This window comes from Euleptes europaea, chromosome 11 (genome assembly GCF_029931775.1).
Source record: "Euleptes europaea isolate rEulEur1 chromosome 11, rEulEur1.hap1, whole genome shotgun sequence".
In the NCBI taxonomy this organism is placed as follows: Eukaryota; Metazoa; Chordata; class Lepidosauria; order Squamata; family Sphaerodactylidae; genus Euleptes; species Euleptes europaea.
Genome location: NC_079322.1, coordinates 32,132,680 through 32,149,028, shown reverse-complemented (window position 1 = coordinate 32,149,028; position 16,349 = coordinate 32,132,680). Strand labels below are relative to the sequence as shown.

The 16,349-nt window shown below is 43.3% G+C and overlaps 1 protein-coding gene across 1 annotated transcript in view; it reads right to left on the bottom strand.

Moving 5' to 3' along the window:
• The window catches only part of OSBPL10 (oxysterol binding protein like 10), a 75,510-nt gene that overhangs the window by 35,923 nt on the left and 23,238 nt on the right, over nt 1-16,349 (bottom strand). Inside the window, exons 3-6 of the mRNA XM_056857074.1 lie at nt 16,182-16,261; nt 11,735-11,926; nt 5,055-5,268; nt 2,567-2,718 (exon numbers count right to left, since the gene is read on the bottom strand). Of these exons, the coding sequence (XP_056713052.1) occupies nt 2,567-2,718; nt 5,055-5,268; nt 11,735-11,926; nt 16,182-16,261 (638 nt within the window). The remainder of the gene's footprint in view (nt 1-2,566; nt 2,719-5,054; nt 5,269-11,734; nt 11,927-16,181; nt 16,262-16,349) is intronic.

Genomic DNA, 16,349 nt, shown 5'->3' with positions numbered 1-16,349 from the left:
AAACACATTCATCTCATCCAAATGACTAGATTTGATTAAGTAAACGTATAAACAGTAAGACTGCACTGACCTATATAATAAAACTTGTGAAAATGAAAGCCATTAACATGGTGATGAAGGGCATTGCTTTGTTATTAAAGCACTTTGTCACAAAGGCACCTGTAGTTTACACCTTCCTGGATGAAAGCGTCATGCATCACTTCCAAATGGTTTACTTTGTCAAAGTGAGCGGAGCAATAAATCCCAAGAAAGCCCAGAGGCCACCTCCAAAAGCCAACTGCAAGCAATGGCAATTAATTTATATCATAGATCTCAGTATACTGGCTGCCCATTTCAAGTACGCAGCAACGTTCCCTACTCAATCCATAATTCAACATGGCCTTTGGAAACAATTCATCGGCAAGAGTGCCTTCTGCCCGCACTGAGCACTTTCACTTTGCTGCCCAGTGACTTGAATTTCTGTCACATAGAAATCTGTTAATTTAAGAAAAGGCCGAGCACTGACAATTAGACTATAAATATGCTTAAAGGTGAAAGCCAAACACTTGAGTGGACACACACATCTCATTTACTCATCAGCTTCCAGTCCATCTTCAGCATCTATTTATACAGCCTTTATCATCCCTGGCTACAAATATCACAACATGCTTCACTATTTTTATTATATATAACTGCAAAGTGGGTGGCATGTGCTAGCTGCAAAAACTGCATAACTCAGGCCACCCACAGCCAATACAGCGGGAGTATACAGGTATCCAGAAAAACATGAGTATAAATTAACCAAAAGGGGGGAAAGATCTCAAAAACTGATGGATGTGGGCTGAACATGCTCCAGGGAGGCACAGAAGGGTGACGGCAAATAAAAAAGCCAGTTAAAACGAAGAAGGAAAGCAAAACAGCAGAAGTTATGCCCAGATCAGAGCCCCAAGAGAAGTGCTTATGAAAAGGCTTGGGGGATGTAGCAGGAAATTACAAAAAAATCATCCTACCCATCCCATCCCCATGATACCTGACAGAGCCTCGGTTCGTTTCCTCTAACAAAAAAAAAACAAAAAAAAAACTTATAAAATAAGTTCTTATCATCAAGGCAGTAAAAGAGGCCCATCTGCTGATATTACTCAGAAAAGTCCTTAAGTATGCAGACACATACTCATTTGTAAATTAAAATACACACCCCACCCACCAAAAAAAAGTTTCATGAGGACAGAGTTGTTCCTTGTCCTTGAACTGTTGAGGGCAACTGGGAGTTAAAAAAGAAGAAGAGTTGGTTTTTATATGCCGACTTTCTCTACCACTTAAGGAAGAATCAAACCGGCTTACAATCACCTTCCCTTCCCCTCCCCACAACAGACACCCTGTGAGGTAGGTGAGGCTGTGAGAGCTCTAAGAGAGCTGAGACTAGTCCAAGGTCGCCCAGCTGGCTTCATGTGTTGGAGTGGGGAAACCAACCCGGTTCACCAGATGAGCGCCTGCCACTCACGTGGAGGAGTGGGGAATCAAACCCGGTTCTCCAGACTAGAGTCCACCACTCCAAACCACTACACCACGCTGGCTCTCAAAAATTGGAGGGGAAAAAAGGAGGGAAAGGGAAATTAAACTAAGCCAAGATGAAGATGGGAAAATGCCCTGCTTAGGCTCCTTAGTAATATCCTGGAGAGGAATATTAGGGCTGGGGTTGGGAGTGTTCCAATTGTTTCTTCTCTCCTCCTCAGTCCCCTAATACACATACTGGGGAGGGGGAGCGTTAAAACATTACATTACAGAGTACGAGAAAATGATATAGCAATCCGGCATAACAAAGCTGCATAAATCATGATACACACGAAGGTCAGAACAGATCTGGCAACAAAAGTAGCGCAGGAGCTATGTAGATAAAATGACAACCTATAATCTGCAATAGAATAGCAAAATCTATATGAAATACATCATGTCTGCCACCTTGTATCTTACCAATATCATTCTCCAAGCTACACTGGTTGCTCGAAAGAGAAAGGATGGCTTTAGAAAAGGACAACATTAATAAGGGGAGGAAGGAGTAGCACTTATTAAAAGCATCTATTTCCCCACATGTGCCCCCTGCCTGTGGATACCTAAATCCGCATTTAGGGGGCACACTCACCCCCAACAGGTTTTTCTGCAGACTTGGGGGACCCCCTAGGTCTGCAGAAAAACCTTAAAATTAAAAACAATAAAACTGGGGGAGGGGGTAAATTCCCCCAATTTAAAAAATAGTGTCTGCACATGCACTCTTCAGCTGCCACCACCCACCCGGAGCAGCAGTGGGCGAGCCAGCAACAGAGCGGGGCTGGGGGGAGGAGGCCTGGAGCCATGATAGGGGGTGGGGAGAGATGGGATTCCCTCCCACAAGTGTTTCAGGTCTCCACTTGTGCTAATATAAAAACACATTTCATATTTCCAGTTCTAAACCAGTCTTGGCATTTATTGAGACTAGCTCAATCTTTCAAAAGTGGCTTCCAAGTTAATTATATAAGCATATTTCTGTATTCCAGGCAGTATCGTACAAAACTACAGTTTTAAAGCTGTACAGATATACACCCACACTCACCTCTATAGCCGGCTGTACATGTCCATCTTGTGTTGTAGTTGGTACTATTGCCCAGGTAAGACTGGCACTGGCAGATGTCAAAGAACTAAGGGCACCATTTTTCAGTGGTTCAGTGGAATGAGACTTTGGCCCATGCCATCCCAGTAGGCTTTCTGAAAGAAAAAAAAAACAAGAAGTTAACCCCGATGCCTGCTTTTCCGTGGTATCCTGTGTTTTCTCTTTTGAGGGATCCAGCTTAGATAGCCAAGAACTTGATTGTGTGATATTAAGAGATCCAGCTGTGAATTCTGGGGGTGGGGAACCATTCCAAAAAAGGAATTGTAAGCTTAAAATGCAAAATAATCACAATCAGAATTTTTTTTACATTAGCATCAAAACGGCAAGCAAGTACCTGAGATTTTTTTGCAGTTAAAGCAGCAGCAATCGAAACAGAGCATCTGCTTCAAGTACAAGCATATAGGCATAGATGTAAATGCCAGATCTATTCTGAAGAAAGAAGTACTCAAATGGTTTCCTTTACACCTCTGAAGAGAAGACAGGACTTTGTGACGTCACAGAATGCTCGCAAGATTTTTGCTGATGCTAGGCTTCTGTGATGGAACAGAGAAAGAAGGCCAGAAGCTACACTTCTCCGCAGCTCAACAAGGGTTTAAATTCCAGATTGAAAATAAAACCAGCCTTCTTTCAAGGTGCCTTTCCATAGCAAAGAGATACCACAGCCAGCGTGGTCAAGCCCTGTATCAGTTTGAAAAGAAGCATGCCTCGATAACCCCAGACTAGCAAATACTGAACAAATCATATTAGTAGCCCATGTCCAGACTAAAGTGATACACCTGGTCTTAAAACAAGGAAACTTGTTATAAGAAGAAACTGTTTATAAACTAAATCAATACTTGTCATGAGTCAGCCTGCAGAGACCTCCTCTGACGAAGGGGAAATAGAAGCCAGAACCGGGGGACATCCTCAGGCAGAAGTCCCACAGGAACAACCACAGGGACTACAGCCTGCCAGAATAGAGGATCAGCCAAAGTCAGGAGATGACTCACCATGCCTGCAGCCTGCCAGTTCAAGGACTCCAGTTGGACCTGACCCCTTGCAACATGCAGTGTCTCCAGAGGCCTCACCAAGGCCACTGGAGCAAAGAAGAAAACAGGTCCATCTGGCAATGCAGCAGAGTGCTAGACGGAAGGCTTTACAGAGGAACCTCCTCAGTAGCAGTGATGAGGAAGAGCAGGGCTGAAGCACCACCTGTGAACTCAGCCTAATCAACATCAGCTGGCTCTGCTACAGCAGCAGGGAAAGGGATTTAAGCCATCAGTTAGGCTTGGCTGTTGTGCAAGCAGCTTGTCACCAACCTCCTTGTGTACCGGCCTTGTTTCCCTGCTATACTTTGAATTCCTGGTATCCTGACTTCTTGGACTGACTTTGACTAACGCCTCGGACTTCCCTTGCCTGTACTGAGATCTTGGACTCTGCCTGAACTCTGAATGAACTTGGACTGTTCCCCAGACTATGCTTCCAGCTCTTGCTCCTTGTCTGCACCACGACAATACTGGAGATTCACCAAACAGGTTTGACATGAGAGCATTCATGGCTCTTTACAGAATTAGTTCTGCACAACCAGTCACCAACAGAATGGTCAAGATACAACTTAAAACTGAGGTTGTTAGAATGTCACACCTTCAAGACTTTGAAATGCTAGAACGCTGGCTGTGCAAACTGTACCTGGATGCTTTACGAACTGCAAGGGTCTGATGAATTGAAAAGTCATTCCCAAGACCTACGTAAAGTATAGACATTATTACAACTTGACTTGAAGCCTAAAGGGATGTTGTCCAGAGCAAAAGCAAATAAAACCAGCATTTGTCCAGGTCCCACAGGGTTTGAATGATCATCTGCAAACCAAATTCTGTTTTTCACACATTATATAGCCAAAGCAGTCAGTTAAAAAGATAGCTAACTCCACTTCTGCTGAGGCCTTTCATAAATGCTCCTGAAATGCTATTAGATTGACGTGTGACTGGCAAAGTGGTTGATGTATCTTTCCTAAGAATGTATTTGCTCACATTTGCAAGTCTGATTATCAGGCCACAAAAGGGAGTAATTATTCTTCACTGAAAATGCCACACAAAGCAATTCAGTTTTAAATTCAACACCGAAAGCTAAGTGCTGACTTGGTTTGTGAGTCACCTCTAAGGAACTAGATTAAGTCATCTGTTACCTTTCTTCTACTCGCTACCTTTTAGTTAAAAGCCTTATGTAAGTTTTGCTGTAGGTGGAATCTTGTTATCAAGGGAAAGGGAAGTCTACCAAGAAGAGATGGATTGACTCAATAAAGGAAGCCACGGCCCTCAGTTTGCAAGACCTGAGCAAGGCTGTTAAAGACAAAACTTTTTGGAGGACATTGATTCATAGGGCAGCCATGAGTCGGAAGCAACTTGACGGCACTTAACACACACAAGTCTCCCACAAAAAAGGCTTTACTCACCCGAAGTCAGTGACCTGTTACTACTGTGGTGGCTCACTTGGTGCATGCCCTGTTGTAGCAACTGTAGGCATTCTCCAAGGCAGCTGAGGGTGGCAGCAGAGGTAGCTTTTAGAAGCAGCAAGTCTTGATCCAAGGCAGAAAGAGGACCAGAACCTGGGAGGGATTCAATGGCTTGCACAAGATTCTTCTGCTGTTCTTCCACTTGGTTCATCATCTGCAAGTATATATAGAAGTATGCATACATGGGCCATGTCTGCACTTTGCGTTTGCAGCTCCGATTTCTACGGGGTTTCCTTGCATGTTCGCACTTCATCTCTTCCGAAGGATTCCGGAGACTTCTTCACAGCACAATTTCTCCGCGTTAAGAGGATCCGCTTATACGGCGAATTATTAAAAAGAAACGTTTTCCTCACGCGGAGCTTTGAAGTGCAAGCATGCAATCAGTGTTCAATCCACTTCCTGCTGCCAGCCCACCATCCACTCCCCCACCTAACTGCCCACGCTGGACCAATCGCCGTCCTTGTTCCCCCCACTCCCCCCCTCACTGCCCACGCTGGACCAATCACAGTTCTTGTTTCAAGCACCGAGTGGGAATGCGCGGCAGGCTACCACCTCAGCCAATCACAATGCTCCTTCGAGCTGGCGCGTGAATGCTGCCGCGAGGGGAAAACATACGGATTTTATCTAATACAGCGGAGGAAGGCGTCGCGGTGGGAACAGAAATTTTAAGTTGTGTTGAATGCTTGAGTAATGGACACGTTTAAATTGCGAGGTAAGTTGCTAGTGTGTTCACGGGCATGGACACACAAAGAAATTCATGAAAAGCCAGATCTTCACTCGATTTGCCAAAACAATGCAAGGAAGGAGGCAGCAGCCAATGCCTTTGGAGCCCACCTGGGACATGGTTGGCGTGACACAGAAGAAGAAGAGTTGGTTCTTATATGCTGACTTTTTCTACCACTTAAGGAAACATCAAACCGGCTTACAATCGCCTTCCCTTCCCCTCCCCACAACAGACACCCTGTGAGGTAGGTGGGGCTGAGGGAGCTGACTAGCCCAAGGTCACCCAGCTGGCTTCTTGTATAGGAGTGGGGAAACCGACCAGGTTCACCAGATTAGCGTCCACCGTTCATGTGGAGGAGCAGGGAATTCAACTCAGTTCTCCAGATCAGAGTCCACTGCTCCAAACCACCACTCTTAACCACTACACCACGCTGGCTCTCAGGAGGGGAGGGTGCTCGGGCAGCAGAACCGTCTTGAGGTAGACCTGCTCTCCCTGCTTCTCTCATACTTGGAAAAAGGTTGGAAATATCCCAGACTTCTGTGCTGATTTCAGAAAGGCTTGGGAAATGGCAGCTGAAAAGCACATTGTGCTGGGCTTTGGAGGACCTTAGAAAGTCCACCCTTACAAAGTTAGCATATTGCTACAGTCAAGAGCCCATCCCTCCCCTCAGAAGAGGACTACTACAGATAGCCTGCCAAAGTTTGTGCTTGGCACTATCCAGGCCGGCGGGTGCACGGACCTCCTCCGCTAACAATATATTTCCATCATTTATACAAGCCAAACAGTTCAGTCTGCGTGCAAAAGGATAAACCGATAGAAATCAGACATCACAAATGGTAGCCCCTCAGAATATTCTGTAGCCAACCCTGAAGTTACAGTTTGTTTGTTTGTTTATTACAGTTTGTTTATTTATTACAACAAATACAAGGTTTGAGCGGGGACTACAATATGAAGCTACCAAACTGAAGTTCACTAGCGGGGCTGATTTCAACAGATCCTGGAAACTCCTAGGACGTTACAGAGGTTGTTGTCCCTCTTCGGCTGTTTATTCACGATATTGACCTTATTCAGCATATGCACCCCACTAGCAGCTGCTAGCTAGAAGTGGGTGGCATCCACATGGGGTGGATTATATTCATTAGACTGTATTTTGTATTCACTTATACACACATGCACACAGACCACACACCTACTGGGACATACCTATAACCCTCTCTAGCTTTTTAATACTTTGTATTCAAGGGATTACTATGTAATATCCACACACACCCGCACACAGTGTGGTACACTGGTTAGCATGTCAGACTGGGATCTGGAGACCCAGGTTCAAATCCCCATTTTACCACTGGTGGCCTTGGACTAATCATTGTGTCTCGGTTCAACCTACCTCAACAGGGGATTGAGAGGATAAAATGGGAAAGTGAAAACTCTGACCAACTTGGAAGAAGGGCAGGATAAAAGTGCAACAGACCCATACACACACTAGACTCAGCCAAACTATATCTACTGTAAGATCTTTAGCAGACAAAATGCTAGTAACAAAACATTTTCCCACTAAGAACATGTTGAAGTTGCTATACAGTCAATGCCAATGAAATTTCATAAATGCACTTTAACAAAAGATATTAAAAACACAAATCAATCTAAATAATGTTAGATTATTCTTCTTTTGGAAAATCTCAGCAAAGAGCATTAAATACAGACATCCATGGGCTTGTTCCCCTGATATTCACCATTTTATCCTCCCGAACTCTACTTCAGAGAACCCTTTGCATTCATTACGGTACAACCATAAAACTTCAGTGCATATGACATGATAATTATACCCTTGCCCTGTTCCTGGGATGCTCCATCCAACCTCTTGGGAACCAAAGGCACCAATGCTCCGTTACTAAGTACAAGATAGCCTCTGTTTCAGCTATTTTGGGCCTCACAGACACAGACGTATTTTGGACCTCTCAGACTCCAAACATTTTTTCACTATCCAAGAAACTGAAGAATATGGTCTGTATTTGAATGTAGTTGCTGCCTGTTTGAATATTTCCCAGGATCAGCAATTAGTCATCTGAAGAAATCAGACCGGGGGGGTGGGGGGAGCGCCAATGGCCTATGTTCATTGGACACACAGTGCCAAGTTTCTTAGTACTATATGTACTAACTCTGAATATACAGCACGTGCCATTATATAAAACAGTGTTCCAAGTCTGTCTTGCAAACTCCATTTAAGCTCTCTCTCCAGCATATTTTAAGCTAATAATCAATAGCCCCACAAGTGTTTTGTCTCTTATTCCATTCCTCGTCTTTTCTTTTCTTTTCTTTTGCGGTTTCCTTGAGGTTTTTAGAAGCATTCAGGATAAGCCGCACATCTATTAGCAAAAACGGTTTTATTTCTGACCCCCCGCTTCACTGAAGAGATTGAAATATCCATGTTAAATGCCTCTTTCTGAATGCAAGTAAGCCCACTTTCATTTCCCTCCCCCCAAGAAGTTTGAACAATTTGGTTCAAAAACACAGGATCTGACTAACATATTAACAGTTGAACATGTTTCTGTCACGGGCCGAGCCATTCATTCCTTGAACTGAGCCTACCATTGAAGCCTGATCTCCTCAAATATCTCACCTTTTTAGAAGATGAGACATTTGAGGCAAAATTATGAACCCTACATAAATGTTTGTAGAAAGTCATCATAAATTACTTTCTCTAAGCTTGTTCAGTCATGCTTAGCTTCAACAGGCAAGTATTTAATGGTTTTTATCTTAATTCACTATTCCTTTGGATGCTTATTGCAAAAAAAAAAAAATGCTGAATGCGAAACTGATCATCTTACAAACTACAGCCATACACATGTGAGAATGACCGGTTCTGATACACAATAAGGTACTCTACCAAATGTTACAGCAACTCTGAGAGACATCAGAAGGTAGGAAAAGACTGCCCGGATCTAAAGTACAATAAAGACTATGCAATTCACCCATCACTTAGTGAATAGGCAAATCTGGAACACATAACTTGAAACCCAGGGCAAGACATTGTATTCAAACAGTAACCCTCCACTATAGGACCTTATTAAAGAAGACAGCTCACTCGATTACCTGATCCAACTACCTTTGGTATAGTTTACTCAGAGGAAATAATCTTACCATAGGAAATCTATTAGCAATCATAATAAAAACCATTATGGAACTTCCCACTTGGCCACATAATAGGAAAGTATATATGTTTTGAACACCAAAGCTGAAGTCTTTACTTCACCAAAACCTATCCATGAATCTCAGAAATGTCCATAGCTAAAGTTTCACAACTCAGTTATATTCATGCCATGCTGACAGTTAATTCAGTGGAACCCGGCATCCTAATATCATGGCTCAACTTGAGTGTGAATCAGGCTACACAACGCCAGACACCCCATGTAGTTCTCAATACCCCTTTCCCCACCCACCCCGGCTTCTCCTCTACAGCCCCATGGTACTGTTGTGACAACTCATGCCCATCAGTGCTGAATATTAAAAAAAAATCATAGTGATATCAGAAAACGAGACAATCTCAACAAGCCAGCTTTGTCAAATGAAAATATTAAACCTTTTAGCTTTTACAGAGCTCTGGCAGGTTGAAGCTAGAATAGACGCATCTCTCTCACTGATGAAAACTGGTATAGTTAAAGAGTTCTTATTTTACCAACCTACTCAGTCTTGATCAAAGCACAAACACAAGGAGAAAGAGACAGCTTCATGTGGAACAAGCCAGTGACAGAGTACTTTCAGCAGTTATTTTTATGGAAGGGCTTTTTGCCAGCAATGTCCAGTCACCCAGAATACCATAATTATTTCTGGGGCATCCATACTCCATCTTAGTATCTTTACCACCCCTTCCCTAGTAAGCAGCAGACCACAATACTCCATCTATATTCACTGCCCAAGTCCTGGCCAGTTAATCTACAAATACTCCTAAATTATTTTTGGGCAAAGTCACAATCCCAGGACTTACAAGGGAGTTGCACTAAAAGCCAGTTGAAAAGACTGAGTGTGACGCACTTAAAAAGTATGCGACTATTAAGTATCTGTGAGAAAGGCAGAACATAAATGAAGCAAATAAATAAGCACAAAGGAGCAGTCTCACATCCCAGTCTCACATCCCGAAGAAAACAGCTGAAGACTCTACATTTTCCTGTGGTTGTAATGTCTACATATTTGAAAAACTAAACTTGCATGTTTAGTTGTGCTTAGAGGGTCTCTCTTCATAAGTCTATTCTTTATCTACATGTGTCTGTTCAACAAACATACACAAGACTAACATGCACACCAACTAAGTTCCAGCAGGCCCCAAAAATTGCCTCTGCACTGATAGGCATAGCTTTCAATCTTCCATTTTGGTTTACCTCTCTCTCCCCCACTCCCACAAACAATTTTTGCCATGAGATCATCTTCTCTTTTATTGTCATATACTGCAATACTCAGTCATCTTTTTTTCTAAACTAAAAAGCCCCAAAGCCGTTAAGTTTCTCCTTGTAGGGAAGGCGTTTCTACTCCCTTGATCGTTCTGACTGCCCTTTTCTGCATGTTGTCAAGTGCAACAATATCCTTTCAGAGGTAGGATGAACAAAATTGTCCCCAGTATCCCTAATGCAGCCACACTATAGATCTGCATAATGAAATCAGCCATATGAAATCATTCCTACCATTTTCCTACCTTTTTCAAAGCTGCCCTGAGCCCAGCAGTGCCAGGGAAGGCAGAAGATAAATTTAATAATAAATAAATAAGAGTTTGACCAGATGTGAACCATCCAGTCCAATACATGTTTTCATTGCCCTTCCCCTTGGATTCCTTTTGGATTATTTGTTGCTTGGACAGATAGGAGTCCAGTCTAGAGAACGGGATCCTTGTTGGACCTGCAGACAGGTAGCTCTAGCTTTACCTTCTCACTATACCCCTTTGCTCTCTTATCTCCTTCTCCTTGAGTGCAATTCATTGCCCAGTGTGTGTGTGTGTACACCTAGAATATGTGGCTATTCATACACACCTTCTAATGCTTGGTGTTATTTATTATTTTGACCACTGGTGTTTGTCAATTCTCCATGTTTGCTGCTTGTACTATTCCCCTTGTTTCTGTTTTCATTCTCCGGATTCTCAATATTCCTACCAAGTTTATAGAGGAGCTTTGTTGCTTTTTCAGCATATCCTTTTGTGGGTCAGATGGGGAGCTACTTTTGAGATGGATACAAAAACAGCCAGCAACTTCTTACTTCAGCCTCAAGTGAGGCAGGAGGAGAGGGGTTTTCTTCCTTGTCCTCAAACAGAGAGTTGGCTGTTCTACACTGATATGTATAGCATGCATGCATCTCCCCGACGTGCACAGTAAAAAAGGGGGGGTACAATTAGATTGCTGACCCAAACTCATACCCAGCCAACACCTCATGTTGGGGGAAATCGTAATCTTCATCCAGGGGCCTGCAGTGGCTCTCAGAAGACCTGCTCTACAACATGTATGACTTCATTATTTCATTTCTGAATAGCATCTCCAAATACAGTTCTTTCTACATAACAGGAGCCAAACCCATAATAAAATGAAAGAGGACATCCTTGTATGAGGACAGACCAGAATGAGGGGAAAGATTTCTATCTTAAATAGAACACACCGCCCACTTTTTTTTACCAGGAAATACAGTACATCCTTTCAGCAGGCCAATCATAATTAGTTTACTCAGAACCCCAAAATATCCTTTCCCTTGAACTTTATATACAATGTTGCACCACTCACCATAAGGTGACCTTAGTGGTTATTTTAAACCACAAGGACTTATCTCGAGCCAAATTATCTGCATTTCTAGAGCTGGAAAAAAACTCCAGGGATTTTTATGATTTAAAGTGCCAACATGAAAACGGCAGACCATGTCTTACCTCTCTGACTTCATGGAGATGGCCAGGACGCTGAGCCCTGGCTTTTCTGGCCGCTGCAGGAGATTTGTGATGTGTAATTGTGACAACTGGCTGTCCACTTTGATTCAGGTTTTTCTGGGAACCAGAAAAGGTGGAGTTGGCTGCTCCAGGAGGAAACAAAGACAAGCCTTTCACTCGTGAAGATGAAGAACTCTAGAATAATTGGAGGTTAACACGCATTATGGTGACTGTATGAAAACCTTAGAGTTCCAATCAAGGGTGAAATTTTTGTACTATTGACTGTGAAAGCACTGCAGCTGGCCTCAGCAAAAGTTCAATGCATGGGGAGGGGTTGTGGTTCAGTGGTAGGGCATCTGCTTGGCATGCCGAAGGTCCCAGGTTCACTCCCTGGCATCTCCAGTGAAAGGGACTAGGCAAGTAGATGATGTGGATGACCTCTGCCTGAGACCCTGGAGAGCCAGTGCCAGTCTGAGTAGACAATACTGACTTTGATGGACCAAAGGTCTGATTCAGTATAAGGCAGCTTCATGTGTTCATGTGTTCTCTCTGCCTTCCCCACTTTTTCTCCCTGGAAACCTGAACATTGGCCATACAAGTGTTCCAAATGCGCAGACAACAAACAAATGAAATTTAATTGTCCAGGAAAATTAGACCAGGCACTCCACAAAGTTTAAGGAAGCCCTTTCTCACCAAGTATGTACAGTACCAAATTTAAGAAAGGAGAAACACAGTGGAAGGGCTACCGTCAGCAGATGCTACCGTCAGCAGATGAGGTAGGGAAGCTGCCAGTCCCAGGACTCCTGGCAGGACCAAGTGCCACTGACCTGTTGCCCATATGCTTGCCCTGCTACTTACCTGCTTGTCCTTCCCACACTTCCATCTTGCTTGGCACTCCACCACCCATCCACCCTGCCACATGCACCACCCAGCATCTTTGGGGAAGGTGGTACAGAGTGGTGGCATTTTCGGCAGCAACAGCAGTAGCACTCCCCAGCCCCACGCTGTCCAGTGCCATCAAAGAAAGGCCCTGTGGGAGGGCTTGTGGACAGAGGAAGGACCCTTAGGCAAGCAGGTGGGCATAAAAGGAAGTGCCAGTGGAGGGTTGATGATGGGCAGAGGAAGGAAAGAGGCCCCTGGGCAGTCTCTACCCAGGGCCCTCCAGAACCTGGAACCAGCCCTGCACAGAGGGAGCCAACTTCAGTCCACACATGATACAGCAACAGCTTCCTTCCTCTTCCATATAGAGGATGCTCCCTTCATGTCAGAAACCTTCCACCAACATTTAGCACCAATTTAAGTTCCTGAACAGCCTTCAAAAGGCAGGCAATGTGAAAAAAAGCAACTCTTAAAGCTCTACCCAGGAAAGGGCCTTCTCAGCCATGGCACCCAAGCTCCAGAACTCTCTCCCTAGGAAGATTTGTCTGTCTCCTGTTGTCGTCTTCTCCCAGTGGGTGAATTTTTGTTTTTGGCATTCCCTCAGTGAACCCTCCTTCTCTTCCTCCTCTCCCCACCTTCCTCTCTCTCCCCCTGGTCTTGTCAGATCTCAGAAACTAAGCAGGGTCGACCCTGGCAAGTATTTGGATGGGATACCTCCAAGGAATACCAGGGTCGTGACATGGAGGCAAGCAATGGTAAACCACCTCTGAAGGTCTCCTGGCTTGAAAACCCTACAGTGGCCACCATAAGTCAGCTGTGACTGGACAGCACACACAAAGACATAATACCACCATGTCTTCCTGATTCAGAAGAAAGCCAATTGTATCCAGAACAATTTGTATGATTATACAGAGAACAATAGTTAGGTTATGTCTGTTGAGCTCTTACCTCAATTTTTTTTAAAAAAGCAAAGAAAACTGTTAAAAGATTTTTTCCCTTTACATTCACATTGCTGTTTTAATTTTTTAAAGTCCTTCTCCCATTAAGAATAATGAAATGGTAGTTTAACGAGAAATGGCGACCATTTTATACTTATATGCTTACCGACTAACTGACAACTATACTATTAACCTTCAGACTATATAAATCATTAGAACATACAAGTAGACAAATGCAACTATATTGATTCATTGAAATTGTCTGATAATTGTAAATGCATGTTTTTGATTTTATGATACTAAAACTTTGCTTGTATAAACTATATTAGACGGATTCCCTTACCCTTTCCCTTTCTTTTCCCTTCTGTATTTCATAACTGGAAAAATAAAAACTTTATATTAAAAAAAAAGAATAATGAAATGGCATTGTGCCGTTGTTGTAAACTATTCCAGATAATCCTTCTGCATTCAGCAAATCATAACTGAATTAGCATTTTGTCTTAAAGTTCAAGCCAACCCAGCATCCAGCTTATTTTATGTGATGCCTTCACCTTACAAGGCTTCTCGTAAAAGTCAGGTTTATTTTCCCTGTTCTCTAAGAAATGAGAACTAGGACTACATCTTTTGAAAACGTGACTTGTACCAATTTTTAAAGCAAGAAGCTTATACAAGACTGGCAATTGGGGGGAGGGGGGAACACTTCTAGTATATCTTCACCAATATCATTTCAGAAAACTAAGAGGCTGATTATTCCCTTTTCCTTTTATGGCATACTTTGTGGGGCAGAATTAATCACACTAAATTCATCGTCATACAAAGTAATAAAAGCTTTGATCTCTTGAAACACATGGCAAAAAGAAAAAACTAGGCCACAACTTAGGGTTACCAGCTCTGGGTGGGGAAATTCCTGAAGATTTGGGGGTGGAGCTGGGAAGGACTGGGTTTGCGAAGGGGAGGGACCGCAGCTGGGTATAATGCCCACCCTCCAAAGCAGCCATTTTCTCCAGGGGAACTGATCTCTTTAGTGTGTTCTCTCATTTACCCAGGATGTTCTTCACTCTTACATGCAATGCAACACGTTTGAATGCCCAATAGTATCTTTTGGTATCTAGCCTATTTATTTCAACCCTTACCACAATGCAAGAACAGAATATGTGTGTGTGTGTGGGGGGGGAATCTGTAAACATTTGTCATGCAGTGTCCAAGAACTTCTTGTTTCACCTCTGCCCAGAAAATGTCACTCAATTTACCAGAAATATATATTTATTTTAAGCAAAGCACTTCGTATCCTGAAGATCAGTAATTCAGTTATTGAACAGATCACGTTACAGGTTTTGTAGTGAATCTTCTTGCCCTGCAGAAAATATCCAGACTGTACTGTCAATAATGAGGAGTCTATATTACAAAGGTGGAGATTTTGTATGTTATACTTTGAATTTTATTTTTTCTTTTATCTCTCATGTGTTAAGAATGCAAGCTTTCTTGTCATTATAGTTACTATAACTTACCCAGAGGCTGGACCAGATGTTTAAGGATTGTAAATTATCTAGCCAAGTAACCTTGCTTTCATATTTTACCTTATTTAGCTGTGCAGAGCTGTACAGTCTTGTAGTTACCAATGAGTTGTGCCTTGCTGTTAATAAAGCTGTTCAAGCTAAAGAGTCTTGCTTACTTCTTACCCACTGCCTTGACTATTCAGCAGCACTGCGGTAACATTCCCCTTTGGTGTTGGTCCCCTGGGCAACCCAAGTGAGAGGGGTAGATTTTCAGACCCGGGATGTTAGCATGCGCCTTTCTGCCCCCAGCTTCCTAAAAGGGCTGCATGGCAAAGAGAGGGGAAGCCTGGGGGGGTGAGAAGCACTCTTTCCTTTACAGGACAGTAGCACCATTCCTTTATAGCCCCCCGCAACCAAACACAGGTATTCTCCCTTGTTTCCTGGGGTACACTGCAGCCTGTCTCAGCCCACTTGGCAGTAGCACTAGTCCAAGTGATGACACCTACACACTGCATCCATTACCTCCTCCCATGTGTTGTTCTCTGCTGATTTGGTGCTCCAAGCTGTCACTTGGGCACAGGGTTGCCAACCTCCAGGTACTAGCTGGAGATCTCCTGCTATTACAACTGATCTCCAGCAGATAGGGATGTTCCCCTGGAGAAAATGGCCACTTCGGCAATTGGACTTGATGGCATTGAAGTCCCTCCCCTCCCCAAACCCCACCTTCCTCAGGCTCCGCCCCCAAAACCTCCCATCAGTGGCAAAGAGGGACCTGGCAACCCTACTTGGGTGCTGAACCAGCCCTGTGCAAATCTCCCAAATGTATTTCTAATACGGACACAACAGTATCAACTTTATTTGTAGCTGCTCCAAAAACCCTACTCGCCTCCTGCTAAGTTGGTTCAGCTTTCTCAACAGCTACCAATTCATGAACATTCTGCAAATTTTGCTATGATATTAAAAAATGCCAAATAGGATATATAGAGATCATTCTGCTAGCTATAGAAGTATGAGAATAATAGAAGGGCTCTGTAACTGAACGGGAAGGAGGCACCGTATTTACTGTTTTAACATTTCTACCAATGACTTTTACTTATCCCAGATGAAACAAAGAAATACTATACTATAATTATTTACCTTTGAATTGCCTTCTGTGTGATACTTGGCACAGGATCGGAGCTGAGTCACCCAATACTGTCTCTCTCTTGCATCACCAGCTAGAAAAGAAATCAGTAACAACATTCCATAATTTAGTTAAATTAAATTTGAATAATTGCAGCTTTTTGAAGAAACTAAACACCCTCT